The 21,280-nt window shown below is 39.9% G+C and overlaps 1 protein-coding gene across 8 annotated transcripts in view; it reads left to right on the plus strand.

Annotated features, from left to right (window-relative positions):
* The window catches only part of IFT80 (intraflagellar transport 80), a 138,140-nt gene that overhangs the window by 45,954 nt on the left and 70,906 nt on the right, over window positions 1-21,280 (plus strand). For all 8 annotated transcript variants that reach the window (XM_070072588.1, XM_070072587.1, XM_070072586.1 and 5 more), the window contains 2 exons: window positions 7,989-8,078; window positions 9,163-9,300. In XM_070072588.1, the coding sequence (XP_069928689.1) occupies window positions 7,989-8,078; window positions 9,163-9,300 (228 nt within the window). The remainder of the gene's footprint in view (window positions 1-7,988; window positions 8,079-9,162; window positions 9,301-21,280) is intronic.

Genomic DNA, 21,280 nt, shown 5'->3' on the forward strand with positions numbered 1-21,280 from the left:
CTCACATGATACCAGTAAATCACAAAGATGTTTTCAGTTACTAAATTGTTGCATGATTTGGCACAAATAGTCATCTTTAAATTTAGCAGAGTCAGCCACAAATATATAGATTTGAAACAAAACAGAACTAAATCATAAAACGTTAAGAGCTTGCTTAGATCTTGTTTTTTTCGTCATCATCATCAATCATTTTCTGTTCAAACACTTGAACTCTAAGAGTTCTGCATTCTTTTAGTATTTTTAGAGTGGAGGAGTCAATATAATACTTGGAACAAATTATGTGAGCATAAAACTTTACCAAGTATATAGAGAATATTATCTTAAATGGTGGGCTCACATTTTCTTTTCTGTTGTTCAAAAAGGAAAAGAGTTAAGTTAGAAACTGAATCTTTAAAATATAAACTTATTTATCTATTTGAGAGACAGAGAGACCAGAGGCAGACAGAGCTTTCATCCACTGGTTTATTCCCTAAATGCCCACAATGGCTAGGGCTTTAGGGCCAAAGCCAGAATCTGGGAACTCAGTTCAGGTCTCCCCTATCAGTGGCACAGCTACTTGAATCATCATCATCTGCTGCTTCCCAGGATATACATTAGCAGGAAGCAGGAATCAGGAGGGGAGCAGGGACTCATACCCAGGCACTCCCGAAATGGGATGTGGGCATCCTAACGGGCAGTGTCTTAACTGCTAGGCCAAACACATGGCTCTGAAGAAGCTGAATTTTGAAGGTGGAAGGTAGGTGGTTGTTCTAAGTTCAGGGATCAAGAAAAATAGTTGTTCAGAAATGTGAGAGAAAATGGCAAACTGATAACCACACAAAGGCAACAGTATAGTAGTGGCAGTTAAGAATGGTTAGCTGGGACAAAGGAACAGAAAACCTTTCAGCCTATATCCAGGGTTTTTTAAATTTGATTTTGATTCCAATGTTAAAAGCCAGAATGATTTTCTTCACATTTTGATAATAACATGATGTAGTTTCAGTAATAAGAAAACAGACTTCAGAGATAGTCACTTGGGTCGCCATTTTTACTTACCTAAGTGTGCCATTAGGCAAGTTTTATTTTTTTAATTTTTTTATTTTTTAAATTTTTTTGACAGGCAGAGTGGACAGTGAGAGAGAGAGAGAGAAAGGGCTTCCTTTTGCCGTTGGTTCACCCTCCAATGGCCGCCACGGCCGGCATGCTGCGACCGGCGCATCGCACTGATCCTAAGCCAGGAGCCAGGTGCTTCTCCTGGTCTCCCATGCGGGTGCAGGGCCCAAGTACTTGGGTCATCCCCCGCTGCACTCCCGAGCCACAGCAGAGAGCTGGACTGGAAGAGGGGCAACCAGGACAGAATCCGGTGCCCCGACCACGACTAGAACCTGGTGTGCCGGTGCCACAGGCGGAGAATTACCCTATTGAGCTGCGGCGCCAGCCACAAGTTTTGTAACATGTTTGAACATCAGCTTTCTCATCCCTTAGTTGGTAATAATAATACTTACTTAACATAATTTTAATGAGGACTAAATGATTTAAATTCCAAAGTGCATAGGACAGTGCATACCATAAGCACTCAATACAGAGCAATTATAATTGATATTATAATTAGTGAGTATGTCAACCCTTTTAGTCAGTCGGGATAGAAAAAAAGTGTAGAGAGAGTGGACCTGGTAAAAGTTTGGGAGTAGAGACGGATGGGTTACAGCAGATACAAAAGTGTTTTAAGAAGTAGCAGTGGCCGGCGCCGTGGCTCACTATGCTAATCCTCCACCTGCGGCATTGGCACCCCGGGTTCTAGTCCCGGTTGGGGCACCGGATGCTGTCCCGGTTGCTCCTCTTCCAGTCCAGCTCTCTGCTGTGGCCCGGGAATGCAGTGGAGGATGGTCCAAGTGCTTGGGCCCTGCACGCGTATGGGAGACCAGGAGGAAGCACCTGGCTTCTGGCTTCAGATTGGCGCAGCGCGCTGGCGACAACAACCAGCCGTGGCGGCCACTTGGGGGGTGAACCAACAGAAAAAGGAAGACCTTTCTCTCACTGTAAAAAAAAAAAAAAAAAAAAGTAGCAGCATCGGCAGCAGATGTAAACATTGATATACATTTCTTTTTTTTTTATTTTTTTTTATCTTTTATTTAATGAATATAAATTTCCAAAGTACGACTCATGGGTTACAATGGCTTCCCCCCCCATACCGTCCCTCCCACCCACAACCCTCCCCTTTCCCACTCCCTCTCCCCTTCCATTCACATCAAGATTTGTCGCTCCCCCTCTTCGTGGAGGAACGACACTGAATCCTGCCTAGGCTTCATATCCGAGTCACGGCACCATTATGTCGCTCCCCCTCTTCGTGGAGGAACGACACTAAGTCCTGCCTAGGCTTCATATCCGAGTCACGGCACCATTATGTCGCTCCCCCTCTTCGTGGAGGAACGACACAGGACCCTGCGTTGTTCTTTCGTCTGCTCGGCCCTCCCCGGGTTTGCTGCTGGTTCTTCCCGGGTTGGCTACTGTCCCTTCCACCTCCGTGGAAGGGCAGTTCCCCCTGGCCATATTCCCCACTTCCGCAGGGGAGCGGCACACCGCCGGCCGGCTCTCTCGGGGGCTGCACAGGTGTTCCTTCAGATGTTCCCCTTAGATGTTCCTCGTGCATGCCGTCTCTCTCCTCCTTTATAGTCCTCCTCTGCCAATCCCAACTCGGCTGCCCACACGCCGAGTACGCTGCTCTCCTCCAATCAGGAGCAGGTCCCACAGTCTATTGGCTGAACTGAAGGCAGCTGGGTAGAAGCTGTTTACTCCTCTCCCAGCGCCATATTGTGGGAGAGCAGATGCATAGAATAAGTCTTAATTCCAGTAACTTAGTCTAAGTCCGGGTTGCTTCCCACAAGATTCATTTTCGATTATCTTAATATACAGAAGATCAGCTTAGTATACCTTAAGTAAGGATTTCAACAGTTTGCTCCCACACAGAAACATAAAGTGAAAAATAATAGATGATTTTTTTTTAAATGATGATGAAATCAGATCACACCTATTGTCATGTTTAATCCCAGTGAGAGTCAAGTTGGGAATTGATAATTTCTTTTTTTTTTTTTTTTTAACAGAAGATCAGTTTAGTGTACATTAAGTAAAGATTTCAATCGTTTGCACCCCCATAGAAACACAAAGTGAAATATACTGTTTGAGTACTCGTTATAGCATTAAGCCTCAATGTACAGCACATTAAGGACAGAGATCCTACATGAGGAGTAAGTGCACAGTGACTCCTGTTGTTGACTTTACAAATTGACACTCCTGTTTATGGCATCAGTAATCTCCCTATGCACCAGTCATGAGTTTCCAAGGCTATGGAAGCCCCTTGAGTTCTCCGACTCTTATCTTGTTTAGACACGGTCATAGTCAAAGTGGAGGTTCTCTCCTCCCTTCAGAGAAAGGCACCTCCCTCTTTGAAGACCTGTTCTTTCCACTGCGATCTCACTCACAGAGATCTTTTTGCCAGAGTGTCTTGGCTTTCCATGCCTGAAATACTCTCATGGGCTTTTCAGCCAGATCCGAATGCCTTTAGGGCTGATTCTGAGGCCAGAGTGCTATTTAGGACATCCGCCATTCTATGAGTCTGCTGAGTACATTGATATACATTTCAAGGATGAAGAAGATAGAAGTGACTTTGAGGTTCCAAATTAGTAACTTGTATATAGATTATTTTTTAAATTTAATTTATTTATTTATTGCCAGGCAGAGTTAGTGAGAGAGAGAGAGAGACAGAGAGAGAGTCATGGACAGTGAGAGAGAGAGACAGAGAGAGAGGTCTTCCTTCCGTTGGTTCACTCCCCTAATGGCCGCTATGGCCGACACTGCGCCGATCCAAAGCCAGGAGCCAGGTACTTCCTCCTGGTCTCCCATGCGGGTGCAGGGCCCAAGCACTTGGGCCATCCCTCTCTGCCCTCCTGGGCCACAGCAGAGAGCTAGACTGAGAGCAACCGGGACAAGCACCTGGCACCCCAACCAGGACTAGAACCCGGAGTACCGGCGCCACAGGTGGAGGATTAGCCCTAGATTATGTTATATACATAATTTCATATAATTAACATATATGTATGTTTTTGCTGCATGTAGAACACTCTGCTAAGAATTATTGGAACAAACATTAAATAAAGATGCAAATTCTTGCTCTTACCTTACTAAGGTAAAGAATTTAGGCAAAGAGATAATTATGGGAAAGAGCAATTCTGATTGCCTTTGGTCAAAGTCTCTCCAAAGCAGATATTCTTTAAGGTTTATTTATTTATTTGAAAGAATTAGAGAGAGGGAGAGACAGAGAGATTTTCCATCCATTGGTTCACTCCCCAAATAGCCACAATGGCCAGGGCTGGGCCAGGTTAAAGCCAGGAGCCAGAAACCTCATCTGGGTCTCCTATGTGGGTACAGGGGCCCAAGTACTTGGACCTTCCTCTGCTGCTTTCCCAGGCAGGGAGCTGGATTGAAATAGAGTAGCCAGGACTCAGAACAGCGCCCATATGGATGCTGGCATTGCAGATGGCTGCTGAACTTGCTGCTCCACAGCACCGGACCCCAAACCTATTTCTTATACCTGAAAATCTGCCATGAAATTATAGAGCAAAAACAGGCAAGTTGAATCTTTTAGTTCATAGCTTTAATTTATAGTTAGATGAATGTTGTTAGATACTTGCCATTAGACTGAAACTCAGGAAACTGCTTTTATCATCATTGATTAATTAAAATACAATTAAGTTCTTCAGTAGGACATGGGGACCAGGGTATAGTGAGGGAAAGGAAAAGCTTCCACCACCAAAATTCAGCCGGAATAAAATAGTGTAATTAGTAACTTAAGGCAAATATCTATGCCTCTTAGGAAACTAAAGCTTCAATAATTCTTAAGTATACACACATACTGAAATTTGGAATGTCCACAAAAAAGGAATGCTTAAGTCTTTCTTGTGGAAAGCAGTTCAGAAATATATACTTCATTTCCTTTAAGACCTCCTAGACACTGAGAATTTGGTTTTATAGAAGGAAACTTGTTTATTTATTCATTCACTAAAAAATGTAGTACAAAACTATGATACACCAGGCACAATGCTAGATACAAGGTACTCGAAGTGAAGCAATGTTCTTGCCTACAAAAGAGCTTTTTATGGCTTAAAGGAATTTGGCAAAATGCCTAATAAATTGAGAACCAATAGAAAATTATCTGTTAAATTCAGTATGCAAGTTGACATCCTAAATTGTAGTTTAAGAGTCCAGGGTACTCTACTTTCAATCCAGCTCCCGCTAATGCACCTAGGAAAGCTGCGGAAGGTGACCCAGTTGGATCTCCCAGATGGGTGGTAAGGACCCAAGTATTTCAGACTTCGCTTGCTGCTGCCCAAGATGTACATTAGCAGAAATGTAGAATTGAGAGTGGAGCTAAGACTTGAACTCAGACAGTCAGATATGGGATATGGGCATCTGAAGTGGAGTCTTAACCACAATGGTAATGGGCACCCCAGAATTACTGCTTTCTAACATGCATTTTGAAACATTTGTTTTTGAAATGTTTAGTTTTGTATATTTTGTATAAAGCAAACTATGGGTTGTTGCTTATTCTTAGAGCTTAGTTGACCTGAATTTAATATTTTATCCTGTATATATTAAGAATAAGAGATTGGGAAGGCAATGGAAGGTCCTTTCCACACATGTGAGAGACGAGGGTGGAGTTCCTGGTTCCTGGCTTCTGTGTATCCCAGACCTGGCTGTTGCTGCCATTTGGGGAGTGAACAAGAAGATGGAATCTCTCTCTCTCTCTCTCTCTCCCCCCCATCTCCCCTCCCTCCCCACACACACTCTCTCTATTGCTCTGCCTTTCAAATGAATAAACTTTTTTAAAAAAAAAAAAGAACTGTCGCTCCCCGTCTTCGTGGAGGAACGACACAGGACCCTGCGCTGTTCTTTTGTCTGCTCGGCCCTCCCCGGGTTTGCTGCTGGTTCTTCCCGGGTTGGCTACCAACCCTTCCACCTCCGTGGAAGGGCGGTTCCCCCTGCCACTTTCCCCACTTCCGCGGGGGAGCGGCACACCGCCGGCCGGCTCTCTCGGGGGCTGCTCAGATGTTCCTCCAGGTGTTCCTTCAGATAGATGTTCCTGGTGCATGTTGTCTCTCTCCTCCTTTATAGTCCTCTTCCACCAATCCCAACTCTGCTACCCACACGCCGAGTACGCTGCTCTCCTGCAATCAGGAGCAGGATCAGCTCCTGCAGGTCATCACTCAAGTTGGCGAGAGGCAGCTGCGTAGAAGTTGTTACTCCCTTCTCAGCGCCATATTGTGGGGGAGCAGATGCATAGAATAAGTCTTAATTCCAGTAACAGTCTAGTCCAAGTTGCTCCCCACGAAGAACAATGGATTTAGAAAGGTCTTTTTGGAAATTCATTAAAACTCTATCATCCTTTGATATAGGGTTAATTGACTCAGACATTAAAATATAAGTTAAAGGTTTTGAGGAAAGTTAATTCTTTTTAGTTGTATTATTCTGTCTATGGTAGCTTTTAATTCCATGCATCATGATAGTTAAAGAGTATATGAAATACGTTTAAGAGGAAGACCTTCATGCTTTCTTTCTAGATTGCCAATTTCTGGGTGAATTACATATATTCACATATGCATTTTATGAGGAAAAAATTGAATTAAAAGATAAGTTCAGGGGCTGACATTGTGGCATAGTGGATTAAGCTGCAATGCCAGCATCCCATATGGGCTCTGACTCAAGTCTTGGCTGCTCCACTTCTAATCCAGCTCCCTGCTAATGGCCTGGGAAAAGCACCAGAAGATGACCCAAGTGCCAACCAAAGGGAGACACAGATGGTGTTACAGGCTGTTGTGTTTGCAGCCATTTAGGGGGTCAACCAACAGATGCAACCACCCCCACAACTGTGCCTTTGAAATAAAATGTAAATATATAAGTAAATAAAAGTTCATTTTGGTGCAAAACAATGCTTAGTTTTTTTTTCTTTTTTCTTTTTAAAGACTTATTTATTTTATTTGAAAGTCAAGAGTTACACACAGAGAGAAGGAGAGGAAGAGAGAGAGAGAGAGAGAGAGAGAGAGTCTTCCATCCTCTGGTTCACTCCCCAGTTGGCAGCAACGGCCGGAGCTGGGCCAATCCAAAGCCAGGAGCCAGGAGCTTCTTCCTGGTCTCCCACGTGGGTGCAGGGGCCCAAGCACTTGGGCTATCTTCTACTGCTTTCCCACGCCATAGCAGAGAGCTGGACAGGAAGAGGAGCAGCTGGGTCTTGAACTGGTGCCCATATGGGACACCTGTACTGCAGGCAACAGCTTAACCCACTACGCCACAGCGCTGGCCCCAGTGCTTAGTTTTTTTCATAACGCATGTTCCATGAACTTTTTAAAAAAACACACACATGTGTGTTGTGTATTATATACTCATCAATGAAAGACATCTTTTTTTAAAATGGTAAATGCAGCAGAAGATTCTCAAAGTAGTGAAGTTATGAACCAGATGTATGTAGATAAAAAGAGTGAAAGGGAATAAGCAGAAAAGAATGAAAGAGTGTTAAAGAAGGTATTCTTGCAGTGAAAAGGAAAAAGAGAAGAGAATTAGTAAACATGCATGACTGCAGTATCAGTACTAGGATCAACTGACAAAGGCGATAGCAAGGTTTGATTCAGCTGATGTTTTGAAGTGGATAACATGTTAATTCCAACATTATCACAGAAATATCAAGCTTGAAATAGTTCTACAGCAAGCGATTTTCCATCTGGAAGTCAAGCAACTGAGAAATTCATAAGGATGTAAGCTATGTGGTAGATGTCATGGTGCTAGGTGCTTTCATTAGCATAAATTAGAAATGACACAAGTAAATGAGGTATTGCACAGTGACTTTGAAAAAACTATAGAAATCCCTGAAGAGATGGTAAGAGAGTGATTAGAAAGAAGCAAAAATGTCTTCTCTTTTAGTGCTTTTAAAGTTATGATTAACATCTTTTATTTTCTCACAGTGGAAAGCTCATGATGGCATTATTTTGAAAGTAGATTGGAACTCAGTCAATGATCTTATTTTATCTGCTGGTGAAGACTGTAAATATAAGGTATGTAGTGTTTACTTAGATTTATTGCCTTGTTGAAAGAATTAAATTTGGGTGAAAATTTTTAGCATGTAACAATTTCTTTCAGTCTTTTACTTTAATACTGTCTTTTAACTCTAATAATTTAACAAATTATATTACAATTTTAAGTGATATTTTAAAGTGCTGCATTAAAAAATACAATATTATTCACTTACAGAATTTGATTTCATAAGTAGCAGTGTTACTATAACCCCTAATTTTAGTGACTCAGTTTAAATCAGTTCATATCAGATTTTAAGATCAACACTACTGGTTTATACTTCCTGGAGAGCTTCAGACCAAAATGATTTGTGCAGAAGAACAAGACTTTTGTAACTATAGTTAGAAGTAATTTTATTAAAATATATTTAGAGAAAGTTCATAGCCCTTTTTTGGGTGAAAAAGTTTTAATCAAAATACTAAACATCTCGGCCGGCACTGTGGCTCACTTGGCTAATCCTCCGCCTGTGGCGCCGGCACCATGGGTTCTAGTCCCAGTTGGGGCGCCGGGTACTAGTCCCGGTTGCTCTTCTTCCAGTCCAGCTCTCTGCTGTGGCCCGGGAGGGCAGCGGAGGATGGCCCAAGTGCTTGGGTCCCTGCACCCGCATGGGAGACCAGGAGGAAGCACCTGGCTCCTGGCTCCTGGCTTCAGATTGGCGCAGCGCCAGCCATAGTGGCCATTAGGGGAGTGAACCAACGAAGGAAGACCTTTCTCTCTGTCTCTCTCTCTCACTATCTAACTCTGCCTGTTAAAAAATAAAAAAAAATTAAAAAACCTAAACATCTCAAAAGCTTACTATTACATTTAAGAGGATTTAAAGAGTTTTTATGTTTAATTAAAGATTTAGTAAAATCTGAAAATTATGACACTTGTGAAATATTTTCATTCTGAGATATTTAGGTTTCAAGGAATATACCTTCACCCCCCCACCTGTATGAGTAAAAACATTTAATTGCTAATCTTGAAAAGCGATGATTCCTAAATCTTTATTTAATTTGGAGCACAAACTTGTTTGGAATAATGTGGTGACTGTTATAAAGGATTTTTTAAAATTTGCTTTTGTAGGTATGGGATAGTTATGGCCGCCTACTGTACAATTCACAACCTCATGAGCATCCTATTACCTCAGTTGCCTGGGCTCCAGATGGAGACTTATTTGCTGTTGGATCGTTTCATACTTTACGCTTATGTGATAAAACTGGGGTAAGTTACGGTGGTGAGCAATCACAGATGTACTGTCATAAATATGGTAATATACAATACACATGGTTCTCAGTCTTCAAAAAATCATTTCAGTGAATGGGTTTGACTGACTCTGATTTTTCTTTTTAGTAGGTTGGTTCAATCAATTCCAGATTTATGGGACAAAACAAACTTTACATCTCAAGAAAGGGCATGTTCACTACTATTTGTCTTTCTGGAAATACTTATTTTGAGCATCAGTATAAAGGATAATTAAGTGGTTAAAGCATTAAAATATATGCCCTTTCAATTTGGAGAGTTCAGAATTCAACTTTTTTTTTTTTTTTTACTGTCAGTATGTTTTATACAAAATTTTTTTGCATCTTTTTCATAAGGATTTAGTAGTAAGATTTAAAATGGTCATTGTTAAACCAAAGGATATCTCTTTGTTAAGAATTCATATTTGAATAGATCTGAGAATTTTTCCTCCCCAGAGAATATGCCTTCCTTCTACATACCGTGTTTAGAAGTAGGCAAGCAGCCAAGCACAACAGCATCTACCCATTGATATTGAAGAGGGGTTGTTCTGTTGAAATGCCCCCAATGCAAGAGTAACAGAAAAAGGTTGAGTGGACTATTTCATACTATTCTTAATTGTGAGGAAATCACATATTTGTTTTATGGCTTATTTTCCTCAAATTCAAAATAAGGTAGTTAGCTTCAGAATTTTGAGAGCTTTCTAGTTATAAATGATCTATTGGGTTTTCTGGTTACTTGTCTTCTTTCAGTTGAAATATGAAGTCCTCTGTCTGACTTTAGAAACTCTCTGAAATCAGGTAACATATAATCCATACAGTTGTTTTCTCTGTAGCTCCCTGAATTGTGTGTGTGTTCTAATCAGGCTGAACAATGGCTCACAAACCTTTACTGACTCCTAACTCAAATCCTCACCCAACTTTTCTTTTTGTGGAATATTCTTACCTCTATCTTACATGTACTGAATTCTACCCATTTTTTAAAGTCCATCTCATGTTTGAGTTCCTTTTACATGACTATAGACCGCCTAAAGTTTGCTTCTTTTTTTTTTTTTTAAGATTTATTTATTTATTTGAAAGGCAGAGTTACAGAGAGAGAGGGAGAGACAGAGATCTTAGATCTCCTAGTTCACTTTCCAAATGACCTCAATGGGCTGGGCCAGGTCTAAGTCAGAAGCCAGAGCTTTGTCCAGGTCTGCTCCATGGGTGCAGGGGCCTAAGTACTTGGGCCATCTTCTACTGCTTTCCCAGACACATTAGCAGGGAGCTGGATTGGGAGTCGAACAGCCAGGAACTGGTGCTCACATGGGATCCTGGCATTGCAGGGGAAGGCTTAACCTGCTGCACCACAACACTGGCTCCTGTTTATGTATTTTCCTACTATCTCTTAGCTAGGTCTCTTTTTTTCTCAGTTATAGCAGGATGTTAGATCAGATCATCTCATCACTAGGAACATTTTCTTTCTTTTTTTTTTTTTTTTTTATTTTTGACAGGCAGAGTGGACAGTGAGAGAGAGAGACAGAGAGAGAAAGGTCTTCCTTTGCCGTTGGTTCACCCTCCAATGGCCGCTGCTGCAGCCGGCGCACCGCGCTGATCTGATGGCAGGAGCCAGGATCCAGGTGCTTTTCCTGGTCTCCCATGGGGTGCAGTGCCCAAGCACCTGGGCCATCCTCCACTGCACTCCCTGGCCATAGCAGAGAGCTGGCCTGGAAGAGGGGCAACCGGGACAGAATCCGGCGCCCCAACCGGGACTAGAACCCGGTGTGCCGGCGCCGCAAGGTGGAGGATTAGCCTATTGAGCCACGGCGCCGGCTTAGGAACATTTTCTGTCAATAATTCTAATTCCATATAATACATAGTCTCATTTTTATAATATTTATGCTCTTATTTTGTCCATCTTAATTTCATATATACTATTCTTTACCCCCTAGTTTTTAAGATTTTATAGTTTAATGATTCTTTATTATCTATAGAACATAGTTGATATTCATAATAATTCAATTTGATTATAATTTTAAAATTATAATTTTAAAATTTAGAGGATTAAATTGATCTAGATAACTGAATTAAATAATTACTTCATTAAATACCACATCATTTTTTAAATAATGTTTAATTCTGGAACAGTAAACTAAGTAGAATGAATAGGTAGTGATAATTTTTTGGAAACTTGAGACTACATTTTAATATATATTCCCATATTCAAGAGGCTTTAAGTATATACTACTCATCAGACAGTGTTCTAGAAACTGGAAATGGAAATATAAAAAAGAGGTATGGACTTTCACTCAGGTTGTTGGAAGTCTAGTAGAGAATCAGACTGTGAGACTTCTATTTGCAGTACAGTGTGGTAATGCTCTACAGGAGGTTTGTTTGGTACATGGCCTGTGAAGGTGTGGCTAACTGCCGAACATAGCTGTGCCTACAGGCCATTGTTTAGAGAGCTGAGACTGCAAGGATTAGTAGTTCTCTGAGGAGACAGGTTGGAGGAAGAGAGTTGCAGGCAAAAGGAGCTTCTTGTACAGCAGAGTATAAATGCGTATGTGCAATGTCAATAAGAATTTCCATGGGATAGTACCAGGAACTTGACAGAAAAGATATTCTCAGACCAGATCTGTGTTTGACATGTAAAAGTATCTAGATTTCAATAATTTAAAATTTGTTTTCATGGAGCTCCCTTAGGGATTAATGTGAGGTATAAAAGAAGTGTGTGTGTTGAGTTCCTGATCTTTACTACCTGCAACCAGAGAAACTCCACACAGATCAGTTTTACTGTATGAGTATCCAGTATAAAACTTCCTTTGAGCAGCTCAAACAGTGAAGTTGAAAAACCAGCATGTTAGTCAGTGGTGAGCCATGGATGGTGGGTAGTAACATGCTAGTATTCAAATACTGAAAATATTGGTTTGATGTCATAGGAACAGTGGTATTTGAGAGGGACTAGAGTAAGAAAGAAAAAGAATTTTAGTATATTGAAAAATTAAACATCCAGCTATAGTAGTTTACATCTTACCATGAGGGCAATGGAAAGTCACTGAACCATTTTAGATAGTGACCTCTTGAGATTTGGCATTTTGAGGGAAGTATATTCTGAGGTCAGCATGAAGATAGATTGGAAGCAGGATGGTTAATTAGGAGGCTATTGTAATCATATAAGAACATGATAATTTTGGTGTGAATAATAGGGAGTAGCAGTGGAGATGGAAAGAAATGGACAAATTCAGGAGATAAATCCTTGCTGTAAGAGTGAGAAGAGTTGGGGCCGGCGCCGTGACTCACTTGGTTAATCATCCGCCTGCGGTGATGGCATGCCATATGGGCACCGGGTTCTAGTCCTGGTTGCTCCTCTTCCAGTCCAGCTCTCTGCTGTGGCCCGGGAGGGCAGTGGAGGATGGCCCAAGTGCTTGGGTCCCTGCACCCGTGTGGGAGACCAGGAAGAAGCACCTGGCTCCTGGCTTCAGATCGGCACAGCGCTGGCTGTAGCATGCCATTTGGGGAGTGAACCAACGGGAGGAAGACCTTTCTCTCTGTCTCTTTCTCTCACTGTCTATAACTCTACCTGTCAAATGAATTTAAAAAAATAAAAAAAAAAAAGAGTGAGAAGAGTCAAGAATAATAAGTCCAGTTTCCATTCCAGTACCTTACTGTTGGAGTGCTGGCCTGAGCATAATGCCCTCTCACAGTGTAAATTATTCTGACTTTGTGTGATGTAGTTTTATTAGATACCCTGTTCGTTTATTATACTAGTAAGTTACCCAAATTTCAACACTTGCAAGAATCATCTGGGTGTTGCTACTTGTAATGTGCTGAATCAGTCTCAGGACAGTGGGGCCTAGGCGTCCTTATGTCAATTGTCCTTGGATCACACTTGAAGGAAGACTTAAATATATGCAATATTTGATATTCCTTCTGAGTTCTGAAAGAGACAGTGCTTAACCTACAGGTCAAAAAATACTTCAATTTTGATGGTGAAATATTTAGCTATAATGAGTTGATACTAAAAGAAAAGTTTAATTGAAGAGATTTAAAAAAAATTTATGTCATCTAGTCTTCTGATTCCTCCTCAGCATCTGCTTCATTGCAAAATTACTTTGGGGGATATAGCATTTTGATATGGGGAAAATGTTTACAGTATATGAATAATATGTGTGATGATATTGTCTCCAAATTTTCTAAACTGATTTTTTCAGAATAACAAGTAAATACTGTTGGAGCCCTTAGTTTTGTTCATTGAATTATCAGTGGGTGTTTTCTTTCATTTTCTGCCATGTATATTTTCATGAAATACATTTGGAATGCAATCCATTTGTTTCTTTTTGCAAGGATTTTGTTAACCTGGTAATGTCTCCCTTTATACATTGTCAATTGTTTAATTAAATTACATCCCTACAACAGTTCATAGAAATATACAGACACACACACATACACATACACACATACATGTGAAGGTAATTCAGAAAATTTCTGGAAAAATGGATTAAAAGACAAGTTTATTTTGGCACACTTTTTTTTAAATCCATGCATTATTTTTTCAAAATATACATTTTCCATAAATTTTTCAAAAATGCACTTAAATATTTATTTATGAGAGAGAGATGTCGTCCCATCTATGGGTTCATTCCCCAAATGCTTGGCATGACTATGGCTGGCCAAAGCTGGGGCTGAGAGTCAAGAACAAAATCCTGTCCTCCTTTGTGGGTGGCAGGAACTCAATTACTTGAGCCATTACTACTGCTTCCCAAGGTCCTCATTAGCAACTTTTTGAGGACCGCTGTATGCATTGATTTCAAAATATTTTTGCATGAAAATAAATTTACTGTTTTTTTTTTTTTAAGTCTTTGAGATGGGGAGAGAGAGAGAGGGAAGCAGAGACAGACAGGTTCTCACTAAGCTGATACAAGACTCTAGTTCCTATTTACATCTTCTGTTGGTTCAGAACTCATGTTTTAGCTCATTTTTGGAAACTATGGTTCACTACTGCAGTGCTGTTCTGATCTGCTCATCTAGTTTTCAGCTCAGGAGCCAGGAGCTTCCTCCAGGTCTCCCACACAGGTGCAGGGGCCCAAGGACTTGGGTCATCTTCTACTGCTTTCCCAGACCATAGCAGAGAGTTGGATCAGATGTGGAGCAGCTGGGTTTTGAACCAGTGCCCATATGGGATGCCGGCACTGTAGGTGGCAACTTTACCCACTATGCCACAGTGCAGGCCCCCTACCATTATTTTTTAAAGTAATGTTTTATCTCCATTTTATTTTCCCTCCCTTTTTAGAAGTCCAGTTACAAAATTTTTAGACCTCTTAGTGTTGTCTCACAGGTCAACAAGACCCTATTCCCATTTCTTTGAGCTTTGTTTCCTCAGTTTTTCCAATTGGATAATTTCTTTTAAAATTGTTTATTTTATTTGAAAAGCAGAGAGACAGATGAAGACAGAGACCTCCCATCTTTACTGACCATATGCCCACAACAGTTGGGACTGGGCCAGGACAAAGCAGAAGCTAGGAACTCAGTCAGAGTCTTCCACATGAGTAGCAGGGACCCAGCTACTTGAGCCATTACCTCTGCCTTTGAGAATATGCATTAGCAGGAAGCTGGAATCAGAAATGGAGCTGGAACTTGAACCCAAGTACTGTGAGATGGGATACGTGCTCACACTCCAACTGAAAAACTTTCTGTTGCTCTATTTTGAGTTTATTTTTGATTGATTTATTCTTTTTTTAAAGATTTATTTATTTGAAACTCAGAGTTACACAGAGAGAGAAGGAGAAGCGGGGTGGGGGGGAGAGAAAGAGAGAAAGAGAAGTCATCCATCCGCTGGTTCACTTCCCAGATGGCCACAACGGCCGGAGCTGCGCCAGTCTGAAGCCAGGAGCCAGGAGCTTCTTCCAGGTCTCCCAAGTGGGTGCAGAGGCCCAAGCACTTGGGCCATCTTCCACTGCTTTCCCAGGCCACAGCAGAGATCTGGATAGGAAGTGGAGCAGCTGGGACTTGAACCGGCCCCCATATGGGATGTTGACACTGCAGGCAGTGGCTTTACCTGCTACACCACAGTGCCGGCCCCAGTTGATTTACTCTTTCACGTACATTGAGTTTATGTCTCTTTCATTGATTATCTCTAATGTTCTCATGAACCTGTCCAGTAAATTTTAATTTCAGATATTTTCTTTTTTTAAGATTTATTTTATTTATTTGACAGACAGTTACAGGGTAGTGTAGGGGGTCTTCCATCCACTGGTTCACTCTCCAAATGGCCACAACAGCCAGAGCTGAGGGGATCAGAAGCCAAGAGCCAGGAGCTTCTTCCAGGTTTCCCACCTGAATGCAGGGGCCCAAGGACTTGGGCCATCTTCTGCTGCTTTCTCAGGTGCATTAGCAGGGAGCTGGAAGGGAAGTGGAGCAGTCGGGACTCAAACCGGTGCCCATATAGGATTCCTGTGCTGCAGGCTGGGGCATTAACCTGCTGCATCACAGTGCCAGCCTCCAGATATTGTTCAGTTCTAGAATTTGTACTTGATTATTTTTTCATAGTTCCTGTTTCTCTGCTAAGATTTTACCTGTTATTATATATTCAAGAATATGTTTTTCATTAAAATTTTGATTATAATAGCTACTTTGAAAATCATGGTCTACTAATTCTGGCATCTTATCATTGATTGACTGTTCCTCTGTGTTGTTTTTCTTTTGTCTTAGTAATTTTAGCTTGTACTCTGAATGTTGTGAATAGTGCATAAGAGAGGCTCTGGGTTCTGTTATACTTCTCTAATGACCTTGATTTGGGGTGAACATTTGGTTTAATGGTTAAGGTACTGCTTGGGTTGCTTGAATCCCACATTGGAGTACTTGGATTCCACTCCTGATCCAGCAACTGGTTGCTAATGTGTACCTGGGAGGCAGCACGTGATGGCTGAAGTGGTTGGGTCCCTTCCACCCAAAGGGGAAACCCAGATTGAGTTCTGATCTCCTGGCTTCAGCCTGGCCCAGTCCCAGATGTTGTAGGTATTTTGGGTGTGAACCAGCAGATCTCTATTTGTTTGTCTGTCTCAATTTCTCTATATATCTCTCTGCCTTTCCATACCAGTGAAGAAGCAGACTTTTAAAAAAGAGCACTAATTGGAGTCTATGTGTTAATGTTAACTTGTCTGAATTTAAACTTTAGGTTCTGTCTCCTATGTCAGTAATGTTCTCTTCTTTCAACTGTTGAATTTTCTTAAGTTTCAGGCTGCTTTTTAAAAAGCAACTTCACTGAGATATAATTCACATTTTGTACATCTAACCAATTTAAAATACACAATCTATTCTTTTTTTTTTACTCTGTATACATAGTTATGCAATCATCACTGTACTCTAATTTTAGAATATTTTCCTCCTCATCAAAAAAAATCACATACTCAGTAGCTATCAATTCCATTCCTCCTTACATTATTACTCCCAGCCCCTGGTAACCACTAATTATTTTCTTTTCCTAGGGATATATCTATTCTAGACATTTTATGTAAATGAACTAATATATTACATAGTCTTTTGCAACTGATTGCTTTTGGTAAGCAGGTTTTCAAGGTTTATCCATGTAGCAGTACTTCATTCTTTTTTATATTTTATTTATTTTATTCTGTTGTATGGATATTTATTTATCCATTTGTCATTGATGGACTTTGGGGTTGTTTCAAATTTTAGTTATTGTAAATAATGCTTTTATGATTTTTGTATAAAATTTGTGTGGATATGTGTATGCATGGATTTAAAATTTTTTGCATAGAAATAGAACTCTCTCAATTCCATTTTCCACAAACTTTTTGAAGTACCCTCAGATATTTCAGTTTCTCCTAGGTATATACTTAGCAGTAGGATAACTGGTACAAATAGTAACTATGTTTAACCTTTTGAGAAACTGCCAAACAGTTTCCAAAGTGGCTGTCTGCTTGCTTTTGATTGCTCTCCAGTCTTCAAATAGTTGTTTTTGTGTTTTGTCTGGAATGTATAGGTGTTATCTGTGAGAAGGCTGGAGTGATAGCAGCTGTCTGCCGTCATTCCTTACATATCAAAAGTTTATTTTAAGTCATTGAGCATGGGTTTCTACAAATAAGCTCTGCACATTTGAGAAGTAAAGTGGAGTAGAGTAGAAGAGTTGCTTGTTTGAGATTCACTGTTCAGGAAATTATCCAGTAAGATAGCCAAAAGGCATAAAGAGTCAGTTCATAAACAAATGCAAATAACCAATAAAACATGAAAGGATGTTTATCTTAAAATATAAAACAAGGAAGTAAATAAATAAAATATTTTAATAAAAATTTTACCAAATTGAAAAGATTAACAGTAACCTTGGTTTCACCTGCAACCAAGGAAATGAACCCCTTTGTTTATACATTGAATCTGGACTGATTCAAGCTTTTTTGAAGGGGATTCTGATAGTAAATATCCCAATATCAGAAGTACATATCCTTTGATACAATAACCCCAGTTTTAAGGATTTTGAAGAAATCATGTACAAGGACACAAACTATATGTATAATAATTTTCATTATAGTACTGTTATAACTGTAAAACTTAGAAATGAATTAAATGTGCATGAACAGGAGACTGAATAGGTATTTAAGTTAATTTTATTTTTTTAAAGATTTTATTTAATGAATGCATTTTTAAAAAATGTATTTATTTATTTGAAAGTCAGAGTTACACAGAGAAGAAGAGGCAGACAGAGAGAGAGAGGTCTTCCATTTGTGGTTCACTCCCCAGTTGGCCGCAACGGCCGGAGCTGTGCCAATCCGAAGCCAGAAGCCAGGAGCTTCTTCTGGGTCTCCCACATGGGTGCAGGGGCCCAAGCACTTGGGCCATCTTCTACTGCTTTCCCAGGTCATAGCAGAGAGCTGGATGGAAAGTGGAGCAGCTGGGACTTAAACCGGTGCCCACATGGGATGCCAGCACTGCAGGTGGCAGCTTTACCTGCTACTCTGCAGCACTGGTCCCAGGTTTCAGAAATTTAATTTGCTGAACTAAGAAAGCAGTAGAGTCATCTTTTCCCTCTTCATTATATGATTTTGTATAGTGTGATGAGCCTTTTTAAATGACATGTATCACTTGTACAGAGACAATAAGGGTCTTTAAATTTTCTTCAGTAAAAATGAGCACAGGAGGGATGATGTCACAGAAAATGGTGAAGTAGGCAGCTACAAGAATTGGTCCCTCCATTAAAGCAACCATTATTGGCAGAAAAATGTCATGCTCAACTTTTTCAGGGCCCTGGAATCTAATTAAAAACAAACAAACAAGCAAAAAACCCTGCTAGCCACTAGGGAAGTACTTAATGAAGAAAGATTATACTAAGTTTTGGTAAGAAGGCATTGTGATGTTTTTGCTTTGCTGCTTATCTCTTGTTCCCTGCTAGGCAGCAACTATAGTAATGACAGCCCTGAGTTCTGGTGTACCTTGATGGTGCCAGGGGGAATGATATATGGACAGTGTCATGAAAAAGTTGTGGTTCCCCAAATTGCATATTTTTACCTTTCATGGTCCCCTGAAGGACTATCATTGCTTTGCTTCCCCCTGGAAATCTCTTGGAGCCGGAAAAGCTTTTTAGATGGTATCTGTTGGAAACATATAAAGATAGTGACTACCTATGGCCACCTGAGGCTCTCTCAGGTCACTGGCTGATCACTGAGATTACGAAATGGAGACCTCAGTGAAAAAAATATGTGAAAAGAATGGCCTTTGTATCCTAGCCAGCTGCTGTATTAACATATCATGGATAACAATATCCACGCTGGCAATGGAAAGAGGACCTAAAATTGGCAATGCACTTACTGTAAATAATCCAGATAGCAAAGAAAAATGTTTAGGTACAATTTGGCTTGTAGAAAATAGGCTCTTTTTTAAATTTAAGAGTTAACAGGGAGTGCCTCTCAGTTGATGTGTTTCAGATAAATCAGATTTGACTCAATTGTGCACATGAGCTTTCCTGTAAAAAAAAAATGACCTTGCTAATAAATCTGAGCTAATAATGTCTGCAGCCCTCAACAAGTAACAGTAAAAGACTTGGCACCTGAGGGAGAATTAGATTTCCAGAGTTGCCACATTATGATATTTAAAATGTCCAGTTATCAACCAGAATTGCAAAGACGTTTTAAGAAATAGGAAAATATGGCCCATTTACAGAACAAAAATTTGTCAGAAACTGTCTCTGAGGAAGTTCAATATTGTATCTGTTAGACAAAGACTCTCACAGTTCTCTTAAAATGTGTTCAAGCCGGCGCCGTGGCTCAATAGGCTAATCCTCCACCTAGCGGTGCCGGTACACCAGGTTCTATCCCCGGTCGGGGCACCGGATTCTGTCCCGGTTGCCCCTCTTCCAGGCCAGCTCTCTGCTGTGGCCAGGGAGTGCAGTGGAGGATGGCCCAGGTGCTTGGGCCCTGCACCCAATGGGAGACCAGGAGAAGCACTTGGCTCTTGCCATCGGATCAGCGCGGTGTGCCGGCCGCAGCGGCCATTGGAGGGTGAACCAACGGCAAAGAAAGGCCTTTCTCTCTGTCTCTCTCTCTCTCTCTCTCTATCTACTCTGCCTGTCCAAAAAAAAAAAAAAAGTGTTCGTGTTCAAAGAGCTAAAGAAAAGCAGAAATGATCTGAATAAATAGAAAATAGAAAATAGCAAAAAGATATTGAAATTATTAAAGAGAGTCCTAATATAAATGAAAAGTAATTAATAAAAATATAAATAACCCTAACCTAAAAAATGTGGTCTCTTTAATAATGAGTTTTATATGAATCAAAATCACAGTTCAATGCCATTCCCCACTAATCAGAAAAATGAGAAAATGAGCTTCCTTATAGAGCATTGCTGGGAGCATTAATTGGTATAACTTTTCTCAAGTGTTAACTTGGCAAAATTTATCAAGAGCCTTAAAACCTTTGAGATAGGTCTTATATCTCAAGGAAGTACAAAAATATATTGCATATTCATCTGTTCATTTATTTTTGCATTCATTAATCCCTTCATAAATACTTATTGGGAGTTTATTATGTGGTAGGTATTTGCCCTAGTTGTTAAAGAACAATAAACAAGGTAAATTCTCTGCTCTTGACAAGAGTTTTTCATTCTAGTAGATGAAAGATTATAAAGGAACAGAAAAATGAAGTAAATATATAGTATGCTAAGTGGTAGTGAGTGTTAACCTGAGAAAAGAGAATGGCATTATTTTAGGTCAGGTGATCAGGGAATATCAAAATAAATGTACCAACTAAATATATGTTACTGGCTGGTAAGTAAAATAAATTATGGACAAGTGAATTACTTACAGAATAAAAATAAAGGCCATAATACAATAGTTATCTCCTAGATTCCATAATTTTATTTTTACCTTTGATTTTTAAGAAATGCATGATTCAAGTATATAAGGAAAATATGTTTAAGGCAAAAAGTTTACATTATTATAAATAAATATACAGAAAATATTAATGAATTACACTAGCTTAAGTAGAATGGAATTCAAGGGAAATGATTTGAGTTTATATTTGGTCTCATTTTTAATTGACTGACATTATTGCTTTTATTTATCAGCAGGTGGTGCTGTTGCTTGTATAGGAGTTAATCTTTTGTGATTCTTGTTTTCCCTGTCTTTGAATATTCAGTTAGTCATTATAATAAAAAGACTTTATCCTTTCATTCGATTAATTATAATAATTGCAGTGATTCATTATCTGCAGTAAGTGGTAACTTTTTATTGTCAGTGAAACATTATTTAATACAATCTATAATATTCTAATTCATGATAATATATGAGAGAGAATATTGATTTTAAAAATGGGTTTGTGTGCCTCAAAGAAATGTAAGAAACACTGCAGCTATTTTCTCCTCCACTTAAGCTTAATTTATATATATATAAAAGTACTTCAAGAAAGTTTGTGGAAAATGTAATTAAAGATAAGTTTATGTTGGCACAAAACTTTTTGAAAGTTTTTTGCATAGTTTTTTCATAATA

Source organism: Oryctolagus cuniculus, chromosome 4, assembly GCF_964237555.1.
Source record: "Oryctolagus cuniculus chromosome 4, mOryCun1.1, whole genome shotgun sequence".
NCBI classification, from domain to species: Eukaryota; Metazoa; Chordata; class Mammalia; order Lagomorpha; family Leporidae; genus Oryctolagus; species Oryctolagus cuniculus.